General features: G+C 34.8%; 2 protein-coding genes across 3 annotated transcripts; one reads left to right on the top strand and one right to left on the bottom strand.

Annotated features, from left to right (window-relative positions):
* The first annotated feature begins 3,308 nt into the window (after positions 1-3,308).
* Positions 3,309-22,080, top strand: LOC103496161 (autophagy-related protein 2). 2 transcript variants are annotated; one of them, XM_008457908.3, is made up of 14 exons: positions 3,310-3,840; positions 9,690-10,729; positions 11,382-11,521; positions 12,339-12,514; positions 12,685-15,804; positions 15,897-16,009; positions 16,347-16,551; positions 17,349-17,462; positions 18,508-18,615; positions 18,699-18,831; positions 19,349-19,545; positions 20,612-20,808; positions 20,928-21,132; positions 21,741-22,080. In XM_008457908.3, exons 1-13 carry the CDS (start codon positions 3,637-3,639, stop codon positions 20,998-21,000), a joined length of 5,820 nt encoding a protein of 1,939 aa, XP_008456130.1. In that variant the 5' UTR covers positions 3,310-3,636; the 3' UTR covers positions 21,001-21,132; positions 21,741-22,080. The 2 variants fall into 2 exon arrangements, with proteins under 2 accessions (XP_008456131.1, XP_008456130.1); XM_008457909.2 differs by lacking the exons at positions 20,612-20,808; positions 20,928-21,132; positions 21,741-22,080 and having other exon boundaries at positions 3,309-3,840; positions 18,730-18,831; positions 19,349-19,498.
* A 519-nt stretch (positions 22,081-22,599) lies between these two features.
* Positions 22,600-24,281, bottom strand: LOC103496160 (uncharacterized). Its single transcript, XM_008457907.3, has 2 exons — positions 23,758-24,281; positions 22,600-22,973 (listed from the first exon to the last, which is right to left on the bottom strand). The coding sequence occupies exons 1-2, from the start codon at positions 24,192-24,194 to the stop codon at positions 22,937-22,939; spliced, it is 474 nt and encodes a 157-aa protein (XP_008456129.1). The 5' UTR covers positions 24,195-24,281; the 3' UTR covers positions 22,600-22,936.
* Positions 24,282-24,886: the final 605 nt, after the last annotated feature.

The raw sequence follows: 24,886 nt of genomic DNA, 5'->3' as shown, positions 1-24,886 counted from the left end.
AATCTCTGTATACATCAGATATATAGAGATATTAATCTATCAGTGCCTATTTGAGATAAATTGCTATCTATATCTATTGGATAGACAAAGATAGCAATCTATCTCTAACTGTTCGAGAAAAATAAATAAAAAATCTTACCAATAATCTTCTTGACTTTTCATGTTCTAAACGTAGAATGTTCTCAGCCCAATAAGTCAAATAACTCTTCATTGTAGAAGCAGCTTTACTTCTTTCATAAAACCACTTTTGCAATACATCTCTAATTGAACAAAGCATCGTTGCCACAGGTAGTTCTCTAAGATCTTTAAACACAGAATTTACACTTTCTGCACAATTTGATGTCATTATTCTATACCTTCGTCTACGTGAATATGTCCGAGACCACTTCTCAAAACCAACACTACTAAGATAATCTCTAATATTTAAACAAACAGACTCCATGCATCTCGTGTGGTACTCAAATTCTTCAACAATGTAGGCATAAGCACAACTAAAGAAATACTTATCAAGTAGTGGATCCTTAAAATGGAGTTTCAAGTTACTTAAAAGATGTTTTGTGCACACACAATACTCAACATCAGGAAACACTCTTAAAACTCCTTTGGGGATGCTAAGATGTCTATCAGAAACAATGACTAAATTAGCTCGCTCTGAAAAACTACTTCGTATCTTCTCAAAAAACCATGTCCATGATGCATCATTTTCAGAATCTACAATGGCAAAAGCAAGAGGGAAGATTTGATTGTTACCATCTTGTGATGAAGCTATTAATAAGATGCCAACAAACTTACACTTCAAAAATGTCCTATCGACAGAAATAATAGGTCTACAATATTTCCACCCCTTAATTGATGCACTGAAATGACCACTATCATCCATTTCTAAAGCAGTGCATGTACCTATAATAATTAAAAACACATTTCTATCAGCACAAACAAAAAAGAATAGAAAGAATATCAAAGATGCCAATATTGGTATATCTAGATAGATTGTGATATAGGTCTATCCACATCTATCTGCAAATCAATTTAAATTTGATATAAAAAACTAATCATACCTGGATTAGATTCAACCAATTTATCAAAGAATCTTGGAATCAATGTATATGATTCAACTATGTCACCGTGTAATATCTTTACCATATGTTCTTTTGCCCTCCAAGCTTTCTGGTAACTTATATTAACTCCAAGATTTGTATGAGCCTTATGCACAATCTCTTTAGGAATGGAACGATCAGTAGACATGAATCTAAAATCATCTATCAAATAATTGCCAATTACTGTTGAAGAAGCTTGCATGGTCAGAAGTGTATTTTCGTAGCATCCACAAATCACTCTTCTTATAACGAGATGCCCTTACATACCATTTGCAACCTTTTTGCAGACATCTAAATTCAAGAGACCTCAAATTTGATACTGTAGTCCTAAATTGAAAGTTGTTATTCACTACTATTATTCAAAAACACTTTGAAAGCACTTCTTTACTTTCAAATAAACTTTTTTCCTTCAAATCAGAATAATAAGAGATATCTCTTATAACTTCATCATTTGAAATAGAAGAAGAAAAACCTATATTCAAGGACATATTAACATTCCCTCGTACACTACTAGATGAAGAAGACGTTCCCAAACAATCAACACTTACATGCACAACTAATGAATGTTTACTAGTTGCATATTTAACAAAAGCTAAATACCAAGCAACATCATTATCCTTCTTTATCGGCACCACAGTTTGAACATTACTTTTGCCAAAATCAAGTAAAACAGATAATTCTACTGATTCATCCAATTCAAGTTGTTCACATATCAAAGAAATCAAAGAATTAAAACTGACTCGCATATCTACCAAAATTCCAGACACTGAATAATTCTCATAAGCATTGCAGCCATTCCATTGATCTCCATAATAAACAACAATAGGAATAGACATATTAATTTGGAAAAAAAAAAAGAAAATATAATTAAATATTTAGATGTAATAAGATAATACTAAACGATCGTGCAAAGAAGTTAATAAATACTAAACGATCGTTTAACAGCAATATACGACCGTTTAACACCAATACACGATCGTATATAATAAATTAAACGATCGTTTAAAGATACTGATCGTTTAAACCATCGTGCAAATAAGTTAATAAATACTAAACGATCATTTAAAGACGTTGATCATTTAAACCATCATGCAAATAAGTTAATAAATACTAAACGATCAAACACAAATACACGATCGTATATAATAAATTAAACGATCGTTTATGTGTAAACCATCATATCATTTGATATACGATCATTTAAAGATACTGTTCGTTTAAAATTGAAATTGATACACAATCGTTTTTAGACGCTCATCGTTTAAACAATCGTATTGAATTCGATACAAAATCGTTTAAAGATGCAAATCATACAAAATATTGAAAATTTTCGTGTTCATAAAAATGAACGATCATGTTCATATAACAAAACGATTGTCTGTATATTGTTAAACGATCATGTAGATAGCGGTAAATGATCAAGTATTTTCAATGAAAATTATCCTGAAAAACTTCAAACTATTGATCTTCATAATGATTTACACATCTTACAGTGATTCTTAAAAGACTCAAACGACATTCATACTGAAATATAAATTCTTAAATCAACGTAAACAGTAATCAAAACCTTCAACGATCTTCATAATCAAAACATTACAGGATGTCTTACAGTAATACAAACATATACTAAGCATTCTATCTTCACGCTGAAATATATAATTCTGAACGAAATTTTATAATCAACTAAATAGTTCAAAGAAAAACGATATTTAGAATACTCAACGAAACTAGAAAAACTGAGATGATATCAACAGAGCAGTATACACGATCTTAATTGTCCAAGATGACAAGAAGAGAAACGACGTTATCGAAGATAATGGATATCATAGCGAATGTTGTAGAAAATTACGAAAAATAACTCGGAATAGCTCGAATGATCCGGATGAAAGATATATAAAAGATGAGATGAATAACTCGGAAACGACGATCGTGAGAAAATCGGAAAGAAGAAGAAAATCGGATTTGAAAGATTAAGGGCAAATAAAGAATTCTAAAAAATAATGTTCCTTAATGGACTTGTTATACGGGCCATAAATAGTTTTAAGTTTGGTTACATCTAGATAAGTTTTCCATTACATTAAATTAAAATAAAAATAAAAACTTAAGTAAATTAAAAGAAGTAAGATAAGCTGGAACTAAATATATGGAAGAAATATTTTTGGCTAGTTATTTTTTAGATGCTAGAATTTCTGTTTGTATAATTAAAGGCAAACTTAAAAATTTCCCGGACAAAGCTGGCCATTGTTTCACGTAATAGCCAAGCAAAACGAATATTTTCAATTTCCAAGGGCTCGGCAAATTCATTGTTGCATGAGTTTCATACACAAGATCAAACCAAAATTTATCTATCATCTTTCAATTCTCATCGTTCCGCTCCTGATGGGCACAGGTGATTTCGTTCCCATCACCAGCGGCGCCCAATTTCGAAACCCTAATTAGTTTTCACTAACCCCTGTTTCCGTCTAATTTTATTATTATTATTTTTTAATTTTTGGGTTCTTCCTGTCATTCCGACGCCTTACTGCCGGCACAACCAGCCATGTTTCCATGGAACATCGCAAAGACGGCGGAGGCGATGTTCTCAAAATTCGCCGTTAAAAGGCTGTGCAAATTTCTACTCAAAAAGAAATTGGGCCAGTTTTTGTTGGGAGAAATTGATATCGACCAGCTAGACGTGCAGCTTGCCGATGGCACAATTCAGCTCAGCGACCTTGCGCTCAACGTTGATTTTCTCAATGAGAAGGTTTGTTTGTTTGTTTGTTTTTTTTTTTTTTTTTTTTTGAATTTTTTCCCCACTTTATATTTTTTAAAGGGGGCATTGGAGAGTGTTGCTTCAATATGAGCGTGGAGGAAAAGTGTTTGGTGAAGTGGAATGGGGAAAAAATGATAGAGATGGTTTTGTGTGAAAGGAAATTTCTGGGATTGAAAGGTGGGATTAACTGAAGGTTTTAGCAAGGTGGCAAACAATAATGATCGACGAAGCTGACACTGAGTTTTACCTCGACCAGAAGTTTGTGAGCAATTAGCCCAACGTCCCTGCTGATTGAGCCATTGCGAACCAAGAATGCCAGAAATTTGATTAAAAATTTTGTTTACTTTTTTTGAAAAAAAAAAGATTCAGTATTTGATTCTCCATGATGAATGGTTGAATTGTTTAGTTTGGTAGATAAGGATTGAGAGACATTTGGTATCATTTAAGGGATTATCAAAACCTGTTAGGAATGGGCGCAAAGGAAGGTGGTTGATACATGCCAACCCGAGGTTGAGGAGTGGTAAAACAGAGGGTGTAGGGCAAAAATGGAAGTTGCCAACACCAATACCACCCATCAATTTTGATCGATGTGTAATCTCCCAATTCACATTGTGCATCCCACCATTACCATGAGAGCCCTCCCAAAAAAATCAAGAAATAAAAATATCAATGTCTATAGCCATCACGGGTTGGTCTAGTGGTAAAAAGGGATACATAGTCTCAATAACTAACTAAGAGGTCGTGGGTTCAATCCACATTGACCATTTGCCTAGGAGTTAATTTCCTACGAGTTTCCTTAACTCTCAAATGTTGCAGTGTCGGCGAGTTGTCCCGTGAGATTAGTCAAGGTGCGTGTAAGCTGACTCAAACACTCATGGATATTAAGAAAAACCCAATGTCTATAACATAGTTTAGGAGTAAAATTAACTTATTTATTTAAACAACTTTTATGCTTTTTTGACTTATTGCAATATTCATCGTTGTCAATTATATCCATTGATATATCATTCAACGTGAGAGGATTAAGACGGCTTTTAAGGGAGTTGAGAGGGAGAGCGGTGAAATCTGGTCTATTGTTCGTTTTCACGTTTCTCATTGGGCTTCGATTTCGAGAACTTTTTGTAATTATCCTTTAGACTTGATTTTGTACCGATGGATTCCCTTCTTGAGCTGGGGTCCCTTGTTTTTTTTGGGCTTGGTCTTTTGTATGCTCGTGTGTTCTTTCCTTTTTTTTCCTTAATGAAACTTGTTCTTATAAAAAAAAGATTAACTTGAGATCTCAACATGGGTATTGAGATCGATATTTTAATCATTGCTCAAAATAGGCCTCAACTACGACCTTACTTGAACATGATCTGTTTTATAAGTTTTTTATGAAAACAACCACTTTCATTGAGATATAATGAAAGAAGGATATGTTCTATAAGTTGTACTTTGGTTGTACAATTGTGTCTGAGTTCTGGAAAATAGGCCTCAACCAAGATCTACAAGAATCCATGGGTAAGATTAAGCGATGACAAGTCATGAGTTTACACAAAAGAGAATTATTCGCATGTAAGGATCTCTAAATCCACTTGGCTAGAGGGGCCTTTTTTTATGAAAACAAATCTTTCATTGAGGAAAAAGAATGAAAGAATACAAGGGCATACAAAAAAACCCACCCAACAAATCACCCTTGTTAAAAGAAGGGGGACTAACTAAGTAAAATGTTTCGTATGGAATAATTACAAAAGCAATTTGAAATCGAAGCCAAAGAGTCACATGAAATCTAACCAAAGAACAGATCTCATTATGCTCCCTCTCCCTACCCCGAAACACCCGATTTTTCCTCTCACTCCAAATGTCCCAAATGACTGTGCATGCCCCGAAAAGCCATAAAAAAACCCCTTTGTCACTAAAGGGCAAATGGAGGAGGAACTCCTCGATCATCGCTCTAACACTTCCATACCCCATCAGACTAACATGGAACTCCTGAAGGAAAGAGCTCCACAGAACACGAGCATACTGGCAATCCTAAAAAAGATGATCGAGATCTTCCTCCGCCTTTTGACAAAGCATGTAACAAAAAGGTCCAACAAGCGAAGTTCTACTAACAAGCCTATCAACGGTATTAACGCAACCAAGCAAGACTTGCCAAATAAAGAAACTAAACTTTCTTGGGAACCTTAGTCCTCCAGATCACATAAAAAACCGACTCCTTAGGGGGGTGGGTTCCAACAACAGACTAAAGGACTTACAAGTAAGATCCCAATTAGGATTAGGGTTCCAAACACGAACATCCCTTCTCCCCTCCCTAAAAAGCACCTCGCAAGCAAGAAAAGAAGAGAGGCCACCTCCGTCGTTTCCCTATTGGTCAAATTACGATGGAACCTGAAAGAAAAAGACATGGGAATCTCAGAACCAACCAAAAGATCTGAAATCATACAATTTTTTGGAAGAGGATAAATGATAAAGATGTGGAAATAAAGAACAAAGGGAATTCTCCCCCACCCATTGATCCTCCCAAAAGTAAGTATCCTTACCATTTCCCTCTAAAGAACGAGTAAAGTGAGAGAAAGGAGGGAGCTGGAAAGAAATATCCTTCCAAGGATTTCGGAAAGTGCCTTTAACGTCGTCCAATCAAAGGGATGGGAGCCATAATTGCTCCCAATAATCCTATGCCATAAAGAATCGGGTTTGAGAGGAAAGTGTCAGAGCCACTTTGCCAATAAAGCTCTAGTGTTAATTCTAATATTACCATCTTTAACCCCCCGACTCTCGAGGCGCCCCTGACCTCCCAACTCACCAGATGGAAACCGTGACCTTTATCCACATCTTCCCACAGAAAGTCTCTCATGTACTTTTCAATACTCTTACATACCGAGCTTGGGGCCAACATGGAAAGGTAATACACCGAGATTCCACTTAGCACAGATTTAATCAGAGTTAGTATACTAGCTTTTGAGAAGAACCCTTTCTTCCACACCACCAGTCTTTTAAGGATTTTCTCACAAATAGGATCTCGAAAAGAGACGACTCTCGAATTACCCCCAAATGGAGCCCGAGATAATAAGAAGGGAACAAGCAAACCTCACAATCAAACACCTCCGCTTACTTCTGTAATTTAGCATGATCCGAGTTAATACCAAAAATAGTGCACCCAATTAATGGATACCAAGGCCCACCTTTGTAACTTAGAGAGGGGCCATATTTCTTCGCTGACAGTTACCAATCAATACCAAGGCCCCCAAAACGTTGAGTCTTCACCCAATTAATCTTATAAATCTCCATGCCAGTAGAACCTTCCCAAAAGGAGTCTCTAATAAGTTTATCCAATGTTTTGGCCACTCACTATGGTAATTGAAACAAGGAGGGGTATTACGTAGGCATATTAGCAAGAGTGGCAAGGGTATTCCTACCTCCTTTTGAGATGAAGCATGTTTCATGCCAAAAATGTGGAGTGTTCTATGACTTGAGGGTTCGTAACTAGGTCCTAGCTAAGTTGTGAAGATGGTGTAAACAAGTTGGGAGCATTTGAAACACTCGAATCATACTTGAGATGCTTTATTCATCAAAAGGATTCAGCTTAGATACTGATCCAAAGGTAACAACCCAATAGTTAAACGAAGTTATTTATTTAAAAAAGACACCGAAACTAAAAAAAGGATATATACAGAAGCAACAACATAATATAAGGACTAAGCTGGAAAGACAAAGACATTCTAATTTAAGCATTAATCTTGAATTGAAAATTATGCATAAAACATGGATTGATAGCACCAGGAAGAAACATTAATGCTTGCATTTTCTAAATGATCCATCCATGAAAGTGATTTATCTTAGAAGATTGATTCCTTTAGAACCAAATTTCAGCAAGGATTGCTTTGATTGCATTGAATCATAACAACTGAGACTTTGACTTTGACTTCAAAAGTGGACCAACCAAATTCTGGACTATATTTTCTTTGAACACCTTACAAAAGATCCACGGGATTTTAAAAATGGATGGTAATCAATTCCAAAAAGATCTGGAAAAATTGCAATTGAATGTGCGGTAGATTTTCAACATTTGCCTTACAAAGAGGATGAATAGAAGGAGGCATCTGCCTAGGTAGTTTCCTTTGAAGAGTAGAGGAACAGTTCCAAGTTCCAAATATCATTGTCCAAATGAGTATCAAAGTTACTACATGGTAACAAACTACAGATTACAGCCGAATTTTTAACTAAAGAGCTCACACTCAATAACTGAAAGAACTAAAAGAAAAGTAATACTTAAAAAAAATAACCAATTGCCATGACATCAGAAGGGACCCTTCTTGGAGGTTTACGAGATTAAGATCTAGTATTCCATGGCTTTATCTGGAGGCTAGTTGAGTTAATGTTCATTGTGGTTGGATTTCCTTTTTTTTTTTTTTGCCAGTCTTTTCCTCGGCATTTTTGGTCTTTTCAAGTGGATGGATTGTTGTTTGTCTGGTTGGCTTTGGCTCCTTTGTTTTGGTTCATTATTTTGTTACTTGGTGCTTTTTGGGTTAGTCTTTTTGTTTTATTACTGTTTTTTTTGGGTGTTCTCTACCTCTTTTTTTTTTTTTTTTTTTTTTTGGGCGATTACACTTTATTCTCCTGTTCTGAATTATTGGAGCGTCTGTTATAATTTTGCCTTTTTCTGGGTGCCCCTGTGCCATTCTGTTTTTCTTCTTGTAGGCTCCTCCGTTTTTACTTTCTTTTATTTTAATTACACTTACACGCACAAAAGAAAAGCAGGGCAGATACAAAGGCGTGGATATTTGATTGCACTGTTGCTGATCTTGTTTGACTTAGAAGTAGGAAGCATACCTTACATTCCTATTCTTTATAACGTTCATTCCATGTTTATTATTCCAAAGAAAGAATGTAAGTTATTACTTATTATAATGCTTATTTCGCGTCAACAGTTAACAATGCATCTGCAATCACTCATCTCAATTCACTAGTGTTCTTTTATGTTTGAGTTCTAATTTGTCTTTGTTATTGTTTTCTTAATCTTTTTTCCATTTACTACATTCTTTTTATTATTTTTTTAAAAATTATATATTTATAATTTTGTATTTACCAGTACCATTAAGAGCCGCAGTCTTCAAATCAACCGTTCAGTTGATAATAAAAGCTATATCATCACATTCACGGAAAAGTATTTGCAAGTACCCATGGGGACAAAGGAATCCTTAACTAAAGGATAGCAAAAAAATAACAACTTATACAATATTACTTGTCTAGATAATTTTTTTTATCCGTGCGTGTCTGAACCAACTTACGTGGACCTCGAATAATCTCTTGGGATAGCCCATCATACCCTACAACATTTGGGTGTCAAGGAAACTCATAGGAATTTAATTTCTAGGTAGGTGGCCACCATGAATTGAACCCTTAACTTCTTAGTTGTGACCATGCTTCCTTGTTACCACTAGGCCAATTCTTGATGGTTACTTGTCTAGAGAACATTGAGGTCAGAATACTTATCATTTTTTTACTAGTAAAAAAGGTAAAAATGCAGCACGTGTTAGACAACTGAAAAGTACGAGTATTTATTATTACTAACCAAATGGCCTAACAAAGTGGTTTCTTTTGTTCTTGTAGCATTCTGTTTAGTGGATATCAAAGATTTCTATTCCTTTTCAAGTGCTATTTTTGTTGTATTTACTTTCGATTATTATTATTATTATCATTTCATTGTTTCTTTGTAATTTGAGCATTATTCTCTTTTCATTTATATCAATGAAAAGTTGTGTTTCCTTAAAAAGGCCTTACAAAATGCATCCATTTTGCACTTCCAAATGTCTCTCTTCATTCAGAATCATATTTCAATTATGTACTCTATGTTATAGGTTGGTACAGCAGCCTCGGTTACTTTTAAAGAAGGATCTATTGGGTCATTGTTAATTAGAATGCCATGGACGAGTAGAGGCTGTGAGGTAGAAATCAATGGATTGGAACTTGTGCTTTCACCATGCTTGAAGAACGTTCATATGAATGGTTGTGGAGCTTTTAGTGGTGGTCATAGTAAAAACCATCATGGATCGAGAAAGTCAGAGCATGATGTGGTGAAAAATGCTGCAAAATCTACCTATGGGGATATCCATGAAGGTGTTAAGACAGTTGCGAAGATGGTGAAAGGGCTGCTTGCTAGCTTTCACTTGAAGATAATAAACTTGATAGTTGCATTTGATTCTTTTTACGATGAAAACAAAAACAGAACAGAATTCGATACCACACTTGTTCTTCGGGTTGCAGATGTAGAATGTGGAACCTGTGTTACAGAAGATGGTAAATTGGGTATGGATGCAGTTGAAAGCTTTCTTGGTATTAGTCAGCTGAATAATTTTGTAAAGTTTCAAGGCGCAATGGTTGAGTTTCTTCACATGGATGATTGTGACAAGGAAAAAACCTTTTCATGCATGTCTGCAGCAACATCTCAAATGGTGTTAGACCATGTTCCATCAAATGTTGCGACTCCATTTCTAACAGGTGGAGTAGGTGGATTTTCAGGTAACCTGAAGTTATGCATACCTTTGAGGGATGGTTCCTTGGACATTTACAGAGTGGATGGGGATCTTTCCTTTGATCCTGTACAATTAAAACTTCAACCTAGAACAATCAAATGCCTTTTAACTTTGTCTGAAGCTTACTGGAATTCAGACAAGAATAGTGATGGATGCATAAATAATAAGGTGAATGAATCTGATGACTTTGAGAGAGCGTCTCATAGCCATTCATCCACACTAGCTTCTGCTGAAATGACTCCTGATGAAACTTCACCTCATTGTGGTGGGATGCTGCCTGGCTCTCATCTTATATCAAATTGGGTGCCATTATCTGTCAAAAGTGGAGAAAAAGAAAAGGTTGAAGAATTTGATTTTGGAGCAAGGTTGGTATTGCCCACTTCCTCTGTAAGAACAAGTGTTTGACTGCCATTGGTATTCAAATTTATTAAAAACTTGTCACGTTTTAGTTTAAAAGTATGCATTTAGTACTAGGATTATGTGATCATCAGTCGAAGTATAATTTATTATTTCTGTTATTTTAATTATACGTATGGGATGTTCTTATCTAATATTTTTACATGTTCTTTTAGAAGTATGGAAATTCCCGCTGTCTTATGCTTTCAATATTCTTGTAATTTGATCTAATCCTTTAATCTACTTCAATTCTGCAAATTATAGTTTCAGATGTTTACCATCGTGTTCTAAATGTATCTTCCGCTGTAGTTTTTTATCACTTTAAATTATAGTTTCAATTCTGCAAATAGTGATTAGAAAATCTCTCTATGGGGCACCTAGGTTCTTAATTTGGAGTCTGGATGTTGATGCTTGTTGGATGTTTGTCAAGTTTGCACCATGTTTTACTTGCATAAAAGTATTTGTGCCATGTGTAAGTATGGCATATCCTGAGACTTGAATTTGATTTGGTAATCATGATACTTCTTTACTTTTGTTTCCTTCACAATCTTTTATCCTTCTAAGTCATTTGGTTTAACAATGAAATAAAAAGAGTGTTTTTTTCTTTTGGCTATTTTGCAGTGTGGACCAATTTTTTGAATGCTTAGATGAAATAAGAAGTTCCCAGTCTGCTTTAGGCAGCAGTGGAATGTGGAACTCAGTTTTTAGTGCAATCACTGCTGCGTCCAGCCTTGCTTCTGGATCTTTACACGTTCCTTCTGGTGTGTATGCACTTACTCCATCCAGTTGTGTTAGTCATGCTCATAATTTCAAACTTAAGAGTTAAGATATTGTTATGAACTTATGCTTATTGACCTGCATAATACAACATTTTGGCTGATTTCACTTATCATCTTTTTCAAACAGTATATTACTTCAATCCATGATCCTGCAACAGTAGTTGTACCGTATGGGTAGGTTTCTTTTTCAAGTTGATATGAGTGGGATGTTTCTTGCGAATGTTCATCCTGTAAAGTATTAATATGTTTGCCTCTGGCATTGTGTTAATCAATCCTTTTATTTATTTTTGTCAAATAATGTTCAGTCTTTTTTCTTCATTTTTCATAAATGTTTATTTCTTGTTAAAAAGAGGGGAAAAAACGTTGAGCTTTCTCATATAAGATGAATGTGGTGATCATTTTGGAAAGGGAAGGGAGTGAGAGATAGGTTATCAGTTAACAATCCTTAACGGTCTAACGGCATGGTGAAAATGATTGTGTAATCTATCTTTATGGATATATATATATATATATATATATATTTCTTTCTGGGTAAGGAGTAAAAATATTGTGGCAATCTTACTGTAGATTATGTGGACTCAAAGATTGTTAATTGTCAATTGAATTTTTCCATCCTGATGTTACTAGCTGTTATTGTTTGCTAGACACATGAAATGGACAAAATGTTGTTAATGTGTCATGAGTTATGGTCTTGTGATAAGCTTTCTTTCATTTTTTCAATGCCCTCAATAAATTATTTAATTCTCAATGTTCACCATTCAATATACTCTTTCTTTCATACACTAATTACTAGATACAGAATTGCAGCCTGTTGAAACAAACCTTAGGGCAACTATCTCTGGAATTTCCATTGTTATTTCCTTCCGCGATGACAATAAGTATCATTTCGCTGATACCGAGAAAGTAGAGATCAAAGCAGATTCGGAGGTTCATTTTGTGGCTGCTAAATTCAGTGATGTCCATCTTCTCATGCAGGTAAAATTATCCTTTAGGAATATTTATCTTTCTTATGTATACTATGGGTGCCTGTGTGCTTACCTCCCTCCCTCTCCTCAACTGGCATGGAGGCTCTTCTTTTCAACATTTTTTGTGTAGGGGATTTTTTTCTATTAGTTCCGTTCACTTTAACACATTTTGTTCAGCAGGTATCTACTCAAAGAACAAGGTTTCATGGAACTATCAAGCATGTTGAGATTGCTGATTATTCGAACTGCAATAGTTATGCCTCAAAGACTGACTTCTGCAATAGTAATGGCGACTTCCAGACAATTCTGATGAAGCGTTTGCAAGTGGATGTCCTCGGTGCTTTGCCTCCATTTGATTTTTCAGCCGGAGATCCTGATCTTATGGAATCAAATAGTTCATTCAATATGGAATTGCCATGTGAAAACAAAGACAATGTTGCCAAAATTACGTTGCTGGAAACATATGACATCACCTCTTCCCAATTGAATATGACGTCTGGTTCTAATGATAATTCTACTATGTCAAAATCATTTTCATTGAATTTACCACCCTTTGTTTTCTGGGTGAACTATACTTTAGTCAACATGCTACTGGATTTACTGGAGGATGTCGCAAACTGTATGCCTGGTGATAACAATCACATGTGCTTTAAGGAGAAGTATACATCAGATCATGAGGATGCCAAAAGCAGCTCTAATCAAGTTACAGCCTTGTCATTCTCAAGCATGCAAGGGAATGTAATAATCAGCAATGCAAGGGTAATATTCTGTTTCCCACTTGAAAGTGACAAGGACTTTATGGGCTATTCTACCTGGGATCGATTTATTGCCCTTGATTTTTATTCCCCTCCAATAACAAAGGAGGAAACAACTCACAGGGGTAACTTGGCTCTGCAGAAAAGTTATTTGTCACAAAAAAATGCTTTGCATTTTGGATTTGGTAGTGTTGGTGTTTTCTTGGTTACTTCTGAAGAAGATATAAAGCAAAGTAGCACTTGCAACTTGCAAAGGAAGAAATTTTCAGCTCATAACATTTTGTCTGCCTCCAACAGAACAAATGGTTCTCCTTTAACTTTGTTTTGGCAGGAGGGTCATGTCACAGGTCCATGGATTGCAAAGAAGGCCAAGTCCTTGGTTTGTCTAGAGGAATCCAAAAGCAGTTGTAAGTTCATTGGAAAAGATTATGAGTTTGCTTCCGTTGCTAATATGAAAGATATGGAGGAGTCAAACTTGCAGACTCGACAAGAAATGATTTTGAGCTCCACTTCAGTGTTGCATGTATCTTTCCCTCTTGTGAGAATCAATGTTGGTACCGCTCAATATAAAGCCTTCCATTGTCTTTTAGATCAGTTGATTAAAGGATTGTCAAGGGAAACTTGTGATGTAGTTGACGTTACGAAAGGAGTTGCATGTCAAACATCTATTGTAGTTGATTGTAATTCTCTAGAAATTGTCATTAGGCCGGACTTAAATGAGAGTACAAAGTGCTCTTTGCAGAGAGAACTTCCTGGATCATGGTATCATCTAAGATTAGAAATTCAAAACTTTGAATTAATCTCAGTATCCGATCTTGGAGGTATAAAGGGTGCCAATTTCTTTTGGTTGGCCCATGGAGAAGGAAAATTGCTGGGTTTTATATCTGAAGATCCTGATCAGGAGTTCCTTTTGATCTCATGTAGCAACTCTAACATGAAGCGTGGGGATGGGGAAGGTTCAAATGCTTTATCTTCAAGGTTAGCTGGGTGTGATATTGTGCATTTGTGGGATCCTGAGAGTTTACAGGGTTTTTCTTCAGTAACTATAAGATGTGCGACAATTCTCGCTATAGGTGGTCGCTTGGATTGGTTAGATGTCATCTACTCCTTTTTCTTTTTGTCCTCTCCTCCAGTTGAGCCAGGTGACAAGATTATGACCAGAGAGAACCCAAAAAATTCTTCGGGGTCTCATTTTTTTCTTAACTTCATTGATGTTGGGTTGAACTATCATCCATACTTGAAGAATTTGCTTATCAATAGCGGGCTTTCTCAAACAGAATCCAGTTCTTCAACTTTCAAACAAGAGTTGGATGATGATTATGTTGCTTGCTTGCTAGCTGCATCTTCAGTGACACTTTCAAGTTCTAGCGTGGCAGACGTTGTTGAAGATAATTACAGAATCACAGTACAAGATTTTGGGCTTCTTCTATGTAGTGTCTCTGATTATGAGCATCTGGTTGATGCTTACAGTGTTGAAGATCTCCGCAAGGTAGGTTATGTTAAGGTTGCCCGGGAGACATTTATTGAAGCAATTTTGAGAACTAATTGTAATAATGGCCTTAAGTGGGAGTTAGAATGTGGCAAAGCCCACATTTCTGTGGAAACATGCCATGACACTGCCTCTGGTCTGGCACGTTTGGCTGCTCAACTTCAGCAGCTATTTGCCCCTGATCTCGAGGAATCAATTGTTCATTTGCAAACGAGATGGAATAATGTCCAACAGGGACAGGAAAGAAAAGAGGTTGATGCTGAATCATCTTCTCCTCCATGTCACAATTTATCAGTTAACCAAAGTGAAGTTGGGTTGATGGATGAAATATGTGAAGATGCATTTTTATTGAATAAAAACCATAGCAGAGAATGTGATTACAGCAAGTCAAAATGTAGCTTTTCACCCAATGAAGTTCTTCATGCTGAGGTATGCAGTTCGAATTCTGAGGTTTGTGAAACTTCTTCTCCTGCTAATTCCTTCATGGGATCAGATCCTGATGGTCAAACATCTTTCATACAATACCGTCAGTTTCCTGAAATAATAGAAGGGTATTGCTTGTCGAATCTTCGCTCTTTACCAGATCTGACAACAGGCCGAGAATTACACCCCGATATTTGTAATGCTAGGAATTCTGGCAGTATAGATACTGGAGGAAGAAGAAGTGGTTGGTATGGAGACTTGCCTATAAAAATTCTTGAAAACCACGTATCAGATGTAAGTAAAGTTGAACACTTGGTAACTAATGATCTTTGTTCTACTGAGAGCAAAAGACTTGATGAGGTTGAAGAGGCAAGTGGACGTGTACTTCTTAATAATATTGATGTGAAATGGAGAATGTACGCTGGTTCTGATTGGCAAGTTTCAAGAGAGAATGGTGATCCACCAATGGGTATGGTTAAAAGAGATCAACACACATGTCTAGAGCTTGTGTTATCTTCCATGCAAGTTCAATATGATATTTTTCCAGTCGGTGGAATGTGTATATCCCGACTTTCACTTTCAGTTCAGGATTTTCATCTTTATGACAGCAGTGTAGATGCACCTTGGAAACTGGTAATCTCTTTTACTTGACAGAAGTGTTTTTACATTTATATGCTTTTTACAGACTGATTTTCCCCCCTCCTTTTTCTGATGGTTGTGGTAAGGTACTGGGGTATTACAATTCAAAGAATCATCCTCGCAAGTCTTCCTCCAAAGCATTCAAGCTCGACTTAGAAGCTATTAGACCAGATCCCTTAATCCCTCTTGAGGAATACCGGTGCGCCAATTTTTAGTTTTCTATTTTCTATGTTAGATGTGGTTTGTGATGCTTCTCTTGCATAATACGGAAGTTGGACATTTATTACTTTTTGTCCAACAAGTTCATGGATTCTTTCAATGAACTTTTTCTAAATGTTTGTTTGATATGACCTATTATGGTGGAAGAGAAAAGGGAATGACAGACCATTTCTTTTGTTTGGTTGGAAGGAATTGTCCTTCCTTTCTACCATATTGATGGATGAAGCATCCATTGTCCTTATTAAGAATTTTGTTTCCTTTTCAACATTATCTTTCATGTGGACTTATTATGGGTGTATAACCTGTTCTCCTTTCAGGTTGTGTATTGGTATTCTGCCTATACTATTACATCTTCATCAATGCCAGCTTGATTTTTTTGTTAATTTTTTTGGGGAAAGAAGTTCATCAAGAAACCGGTCATCAGGTCAACCACTTGATTCAGATGGTTCAAAAACTATATCTACAACAAAAAGTCATGATGGGCTTACTTTGGCAGAGGAGGCATTGCTTCCTTATTTTCAGGTAAGTTACAGCGAATATTTATTGGTTATGCATGGTAGTGTGACAAACTTCCAGAAAGCACTCACTCATAGTTGTGCCTACTTTTGTGTTACCCTGACACATGCTGGTGCCTTTTTCCTAAAAGAAAAAACTCTCGTTGAAATAATGGAAAGAGGTAATGCTCAAAGTAGAAGAAATATAAGTAAGAACTAATACAAAATACCAAGGAGAACCAACATACTGCAAAAAATAGTACAAAGAGAAAATATAAGCATTCAAATATCTTGATAGTGTGCAGCAGGACGAATCTTTAAGGCGAGCAAAATTCAAATTATCCATCTAAGGAAGTGATTATCTCGGAAAGTATGATAATTCCTTTCAAACCATATTTTGGAGAGAATAACTTCGGTAGCATTGAACTAAGACAATTGAGATCTCTTTTCTCACGAAGGACCAAGAAGAAGCCCAAGGTGCTTTCCTTTAAAGGAGGCCCAAAAACCCACTGAAAATTGAAGTTTGCAAAAACCTCCACCAAATTTGACTTGAGTAGGAACGCTGGAAAAATGGATTCTGCAAATTCTTTCTTTTTACGTGTCCCAGTTATGGACTAGAAAATTTATATAGAGCCCAACATGTGGAAATCAATATTAATTGGAGAGATGACGTTAGAAGAGCTTGAACATAGGACTTCCTACTTATATAACATTGAACTCCCCCTCCCCTCAATTTCTGACCACTTCTATTTTTGGTTAGCCTCAGATATTCAATGGTTAAAAATAGTGTACTAAATGCATGCCTGTACTTTTTTTTTTTTCCAGAAATTTGACATGCTACCAGTTGTAGTCCGTGTTGATTACAGTCCTAGTCGTGTTGATTTGGCTGCATTAAGAGGTGGGAAGTATGTTGAACTTGTAAATCTGGTTCCATGGAAGGTAACACCACCACTCGCCCAACACACTTGCACACACATTGATGATCTGTTTCTTTTTGCCTCTCTTGGGTGCCAAATTATATGTATAGGTAGTTTTTTTTTATGATATATATTATAGTAGTTATTTTGTTCCATGGTCTGTCCAATTTCACTATGCTGCCTTTGGAAACACCTTCTTGGTAATTGTAAGCGTTTAATATTTTAAGAAGCTATTGAGGTTTACATCTTGAGGCTTGCCTCAAGGGAAGACTCTAGGTTTAGCCTCAAGACTTACGCGTTTGTTGACTAAGAGGCCTACACCTCTCACAAATGAGGCTTGTGCCTTTGTCAAAACACACCAAGGCTTAAAATCTTCATGGCTCACCTAGTGATTAGAAAATTAATCGTGATTTGCCTAATTCTTCAAAAATACTAAGATTTGAGTTGTGACAATGGGAACCAGGACTATTTCTACCATCGTGAACTTAAGAATGTTGAAAGCAAACATATATAGCATAAATCAATCCTATTACTGATAATAGTAGTAATAATGATGATGAAGATGTTCTTTTAAAACTTTTTATTAAGTGAAAATTGTGGGCTTGAAGTTTCTTTTTACACTTTTATATAATTGTCATGTTTAGCCATACTTGATCGTACCAATTTAGGTTTTGTCAACTATTTTGTGCGTCGCCTCTTGGAGAGGAAAAGGCTCAAGGCTGCCGTTAGCCTTTTAAAACGTTGTAGGCCTTATATATCATATTTGCCGTTTTATCTTATGGTCTCCTGTTTAAATTGATGAGTTACATAAAAGAACTTATATATTAATAGTTAAATATGTTAGCTTGATTGCCTACATATATATTCTAAGCAACTCAAGAGAGGTGTTACTTTATCTGAGAGATTAACATCTCCAACTGAGTTGCTTTAGTCTCATCTTTTCTGGCCTGACAAACTACGTTATTCATCAAAGTCTAATTTTCCTGTAAATGATGCTTGTTCAAATGCTAAAGTGGGTTGTTGTGTGACTTGTGTTCCTACAGCACTAATTAAGTTGACTGGTGCAGGGCGTTGAGCTACACCTTAAGCATGTTCAAGCTGTTGGAGTTTATGGTTGGGGCAGCGTATGTGAAACAGTTGTTGGGGAATGGTTGGAAGATATTTCCCATAATCAGGTAATCAACACGAAGCTAGAAAGCTTGCTGGTTATTCTTTACATTATAGTAATTAATCGTAAGCATGTTACAACCTGATATAGATTCGTAAAATACTGGAGGGCCTTCCTGCAGTCAGGTCATTAGTTGCTGTTGGCTCTGGTGCTTCAAAGCTTGTGACTTCTCCGGTTGAGAGCTACAAAAAGGATCGAAGAATACTAAAAGGGATGCAAAGAGGTGACTTTTATTTTGGGATTGTATCTTAAATTTATTACAAAAGTTATAAATCTATCATATGTCAGATGTAATAACCGCTTGGCTTGAAAGTTTACTAAATAATTAATAAAAGAGTGGTAGTTTTTTCTAATGCTATTAACATAAAATTTTAAATCTGATCAACCATATGAATTTATAGGTAATAGCAATTATAGGTTGTTTGGTTTCGAGACAGATCTTTGTTCGAAGTATACTTGGAAAGCACAAAATAAACTTTCGCAAACCTTTTCAAGGATTTCCAATATAAAATTATTTTTGAATCTTCACTTTGTTGTCACATGAGAACAAAAATCCTATATTCATGAAGGTAGTAGACATTTATTTCTAATGGGGAAAAATATTAATGGACGTAAAGCAAGATGTAACTCCATGTGGTTAAAACCGTGCCTTTGTAAATGCTGTAATTTTGATCCATGTATAATTCTTTTCTATTTGTCTTTCATGATATTCTGCAACTCCAACAATTTTGCTTTTTTAGGTACTATTGCATTTCTCAGAAGTATTTCCCTTGAAGCTGTTGGACTAGGGGTACACTTGGCTGCAGGGGCTCACGACATTTTGCTCCAGGCTGAATATATTCTTACTAGTATTCCTCCTTCAGTGAAAGTACGGCATAAGACAAGGCCTAATGTAAGATCCAATCAACCTAAGGATGCTCAAGAGGGACTGAAAAAGGTGAATCTTCTATATTTGTCTACATCATCATATTCCAGTTTTAGTGCACAGAAAATGACTCGCAATCTGTTTGTGAGTGTCGAAAAGAGATTAGAAGGATACTGTTGGTCATGACTTCATATCCTGCATGTCAAATTGCCCATGGATCTTCCAAACTATGAAACTACCATGGTTACCCAATTGCCTTTGAAATTATGGGTTCAAATACTGCGAAATTGGTTGAACAGTTTGAATTGGAATCGCATTTATTCTTCCAGCTTAATTATCTTTGTATTATATCTATTATTGTTCTCTCTATTTTTGATGCGTTGAATTTTGGCATTTGTTTAGTCTCTTTTCATTTTTCAATAATGTTTTGTTTCCTTCCAAAAGAATATATACGTGGGACAATAACATTTCATATCTAAAAAAAGCTGTGTTTTTGTACTGCTTTTACAAATATTTTGAATTTCTTTATTTTATGGAAATGTGAGCAGTAATTCCCGATCTGGAAAGGATAGAGGATGAGACGACTTTGCATGGAATAGGAATACAGTCAGTAATTATATATATCCCCGTTTCTTATAAAAAAATCAGTAATTATGTTACCTTTACTGTTTGATGATCCACATCTTGATGCCAGATGGAATTTTAGAATTTGTTACTACTCTCAATCTTTGCCATGATTTTCTTTTTTCTCCAATTTTAAACAAGATTCTCACATCAACACATGAATCGGTCTTTAGTTGAAAATCTATTTGAAACATGTTCTATAAGATTGTTTTGTTTATATTTTCAAATTTTTGTTACCTTCATGTGTGGCACAGAAATGAATCCAACTTCGTCAGTTTGGTTTACTTTGTATCATGTTTAACAAATTTTTTCATGTTATCTTAGTAAAACTATAAACAAGATTGAATGCCGTCTCTAGTGACATTGATACCCTTGCAACTGTTCTGCTTTTAACTTTCTTTTTCCTTGTTTTATTATATACTGGGGAACTGTGAGGGAATTTTGGTCTGTTCATTACATACAAATTCTCCCTTTTATTTCCCCCATGGAATTGATTTAAATTGATTTCTGACAGGCCTATGAAAGCCTTAGTGATGGACTTGGGAAGTCGGCCTCTGCCTTGGTTCGAACTCCCTTGAAAAAGTATCAACGTGGAGCCAGTACGGTGTCTGCTTTTGCAACTGCTGTTCAAGCAATTCCAGCTGCAGCTATAGCTCCAGCTTCTGCATGTGCAAGTGCCATACATTACACTTTTCTTGGCTTGAGAAATAGGTCATTTCTTTTTTCTTTTTCTTGTTTCTTTTGGGGCTTGCTCGGTTATTGTTGGATACACAAAAAATATGAGAATCTTTGGAAACTTAGTTGATGTTGGTTCTCTTTCATGGTCGCAGCCTTGATCCTGAGCGCAAAAGAGAATCCATGGAAAAGTATTTAGGTCCTACAGACTCTTGGGAACAGAATTGATGCTATAGTTAAAAAAGGACTAACTGAATACAATTTAAGCTTGATATCATATGAAATCATGATTACTGTCGCAGTTATCATATGAAATCGTGACAAGCACTTTTCACAATGATGATGGAGCCGGGTGTAAATGTGAGTGCTTTTCCGATCCTCTCATATTATTTACGGTTATGGATTATAAATCCTTCCGTTCTTTCCATGAGCAATGCTTTAGCATAGAAAATATCATGAATAAGATAGGTAGTCAAACGAGACACACATACATACACATATGTTCCCTCCTTATTGGTTTGGCAACGTTACAAAAAGAAATTGTTGCTTTTATATCAACATGTTGTCGAACTGTCATTAGATCATGATTCTCTAAATAGATATAAAACAAGTTCTATATTCTAGTAAAATGCATTGCAATGTTATTTTACCATAAAGCACAGAACCTGAGGCTCCAAATAACGATTTGTTTTTTGCTTTCCGTTTTTTTAATTTATGTTGGTTTGCTCCCAATTTTCTTACCATGATTTTCATTGTTGTTTAGAAACATTTGACTTGGTCAAAATTCAAACATATTTTCAGACTTGGTTTTTGACAAGCTTAGTAAGGAGTGAAAGAACAAAATTAAACTTATGAGTGTGGGAAGTGTTTATGAGCTTAATTTTTTAGAAATTAAAGTCATGATAGTTTAATATTGTTTTGTTTTAGTTCCCCACAGTTGTGATAAACGTGCTATTCATTTGCTGCAGATGTACAGTGAGATTCTCGTAGGCATTCTTTCCTCGTTGGATCGAGAAGATGGAGATTTTGTAAATAAAGTTAAATATTGGACTTTGGTTAGAAAATTTTCATACTAGGAGCCCTCCCTTTGTAATTATAGTGATTAATTTTCATAGTTATTTATAACCAATGTTATTCTTTGAAGCTTGAGCAAATGTATCATAGTTTTCTCATTTGTGCATAGTATTGTAAATAATTGATGATTTGTTTTCCAAGTTGTGCTTGTGCATAGTTCAGAAATTTGTTTACCATTTTTCTTTAATTCAGCCGTTCTATGCAATTTGAAGGATCAAACATTGAGAGGTTTAATTTTCTTTAAATCTTTTATCTGGTTTGGGGGATGTTATTCTTTTGTTAATCCAGGTAGAAACAGAGTAATTTCTACCCATATCTTTTAATTTTCTTCTTATAGAGATTATGGAATGGAATCAAGTATTGATATCAATGTAAATGTCGAGATTTTGATTTTATGGAAGTGTAGATGAAATTTTTGGAAACTTAATGGAAATTGTTGTACTTGGTTTATCAAACTTTGATTGTGGCTTGACAATTTTATTCCTAATTTCTGTAAAGTTAGATAACTATCAAATGTATGTTGGTAAATATTCGTGTAAATGTTACTGTGAGAGTATAAATTTAAAAAAGAAATATCAAAACAATTACAAAATAATATTAATTATTGGTAATTAATTACAAGGAGACATTAAATATGAGAGGTATTTATTATATTGTTATAAAGTATTTTATAAAGTATATTTGTTGCATTGAGTTTTGTTATAAAGTTGTTTGTTATAGCAGTCAATAAATATGAGATGTGTTTATTCAATAAAAGGAATATATAAGAGAGTTATAATGTATTGATAAAATCCATGAAGGAATTACACGTGATCATAAAATGAAAAACTAGGTTGCTAATGAAAATCTAAAAACATTTATACAAAATAAATAATAGTAATAAGTTACAGTTCCCAACCTGATATCACAAAGGGGTTTTTGGTTGATTTTTTTTTTTTTTTTTCTCTCTTGTAACTAAACAAAATAGATTTGGAAAAGCTTCTTTCTCTTTTAACCATAAACCCCATAAACAAGCTTTGTTTTCTGAAGATATAATCTTGTAATATCCTTCTGCTTTACATTGGTTTATTACCATCTCTCTAATTTCCTTTCATCTTTGTGAGTTAGCTTTCTTCAAGTAACATTTCCTGTACACAAAACCACATTTTTGTTAGCTCATTCCATTTGACTTTCAATATAATCATACACAAAGAACACTTGCAACAGGTTGACAAAGCATTGTGGGACACTTGTTATTGTCCACATACAAGTCAGCCAATTCGAATTTAGATTGTAGATGGCACAACGGACGTATTTCACAACCTATACTCTGCTCGAAACGGCTTTTGAAAGCATATTTAAGAAAATGATTGTCGTAGATTAGAAAGTATTAATGGACAACATCCATTATGCTAACTTTCTGTAAATTCTTTTTTTTTACTTTTCCTTTTGTCTCTTCTTGATGTGACAACAATTTTCGTTTGAAAACTATGCTGGTTTACTCACAATTTCTTTGCTCAAAGGTTTAATTTCTTGGTCAAATCCGGTAACTAAATACAAGCTTTTAAAAGGGTGAGCTTGAATTCTTGAAAATGAATTTTGAAACTAGATAACAAGACAAAGAATCAGCTCATATGCGAATAGGAGAATTTTCAAGCTCAACTTTCAAAAACCAAACACATAAAAACTAATGGTTATCAAACAAGACCCGAGATTTTAAACTTTGGTTCAAACATGTTGATGAAACACCTGACTACAGGAAAAGATAAAAGTTCCATCACTACCCTTCATTTATTAAACTAAAAAAAGTTACCTAATTTCTAGAATGAAAAAATGATGTAGAAAAACCTCTGTGAAAATCTTGACTCTGCCCCTACTTGTTTATAAACTCATAAAAAAAGAAAGAATGAAAGGAATAATCTTTGAACTTACCCATTTTTTCTTGCAATATTAATGAGGTCTTCATGAAGAAAAACAGAAGTTCTATCTTCTTCTTCCACAGTTTTCAAAACCACTTCATTTCTACTCTGTTTCTTTGCAACAAAATGAGGTTTCCTAAAACCAAATTTCTCCTTCCAACAGCTACTTGAAGAAATTTTTGTGAACTTAGGAAATGAAATATCATCTTCTTCTTCATTCACTTGCAACTCATCTCTTAGTGTTGTCTTAACCAACACATGATTCCTTAAACTGTCCTTCAATGGCAACAACTTCCCTTGAAAAAAAATCTCATCTGCTGATATCATACATCTATCCTTCACACTAAACTCAAAATCAGAAGAAACAGGAGCTTCTCTGTATATATTCTCAAGCTTTAATGGCTGTTTTGTTTCAACAAAATCATTTGAAAATGAGATTCTTGGATCCATTGGAGGAGAACTCAAAAGGGTTATGAAATGAAATGAATGATGATTCTCTTAATTAACCAAAGGGCAAAACAACCCTCGTTCTCATTTGGGTTTTCTTCACTTGGGGCTTTGGTTAATCTATATATAAAGGGGAAAGTTTTTGTTTTTTCATTAGACACTTTCATGTTACCGTCTTTCTTTGTCAGTGTCTAATAAAAGAATTTGTGGGTAAAACCTTTTCTTGATTTGTAATCTTAAATTATATATTCTTTTTCAGTTTATGTTTCATTTTCTTCTATCATAGACATTTTTGTGTTTGACTATATTATCTACTTCACTTCTTCAATGCCATGATGGGACCATTTTTTTTTTTTTTGGGGGGAAACTAAATTTGGTTCTTCAATTAGAATTTGAAAGAGTTATAAGGGTTGGAAAGAATAAAGTAGTTCATGATATTACTTCTATTTTAAATAATTTTGTACAAAGTATTTTGATGAAATGCAGGTTGAATGTTGGTTATTTGGGATTTTATTAAATGATATTGCCTTAAATTAAATATCTTTGCTTGTTACGATCCTTTCAAGAATTGTGTGGAAAAATAAAGTCTCATTTTGATGATCATTTGGTTTTCTTTCAATTTTTAAAACATCAATACCAATTAAATTGTACTAAAACAAAAAATTCAGCAATAGAAGAACCCTTCTAAACTTTCC

The sequence above is a fragment of the Cucumis melo genome, chromosome 6 (genome assembly GCF_025177605.1).
Source record: "Cucumis melo cultivar AY chromosome 6, USDA_Cmelo_AY_1.0, whole genome shotgun sequence".
Taxonomy (NCBI): domain Eukaryota; kingdom Viridiplantae; phylum Streptophyta; class Magnoliopsida; order Cucurbitales; family Cucurbitaceae; genus Cucumis; species Cucumis melo.
Note: the sequence above shows the minus strand (reverse complement) of the source record. Positions and strands in the feature narration are given on the sequence as shown.

Excerpts from the sequence above, each read along its gene's own strand:
- LOC103496160 (XM_008457907.3), bottom strand. The coding sequence starts at position 24,194 with ATGGATCCAAGAATCTCATTTTCAAATGATTTTGTTGAAACAAAACAG. Across the intron at positions 22,974-23,757 it reads AATATTGCAAGAAAAAATGG|GAAATGTTACTTGAAGAAAG; the intron begins GTAAGTTCAAAG and ends TTTTGTGTACAG.
- LOC103496161 (XM_008457908.3), top strand. The coding sequence starts at position 3,637 with ATGTTTCCATGGAACATCGCAAAGACGGCGGAGGCGATGTTCTCAAAA. Across the intron at positions 3,841-9,689 it reads TTGATTTTCTCAATGAGAAG|GTTGGTACAGCAGCCTCGGT; the intron begins GTTTGTTTGTTT and ends TCTATGTTATAG. Across the intron at positions 17,463-18,507 it reads TAAATCTGGTTCCATGGAAG|GGCGTTGAGCTACACCTTAA; the intron begins GTAACACCACCA and ends TGACTGGTGCAG.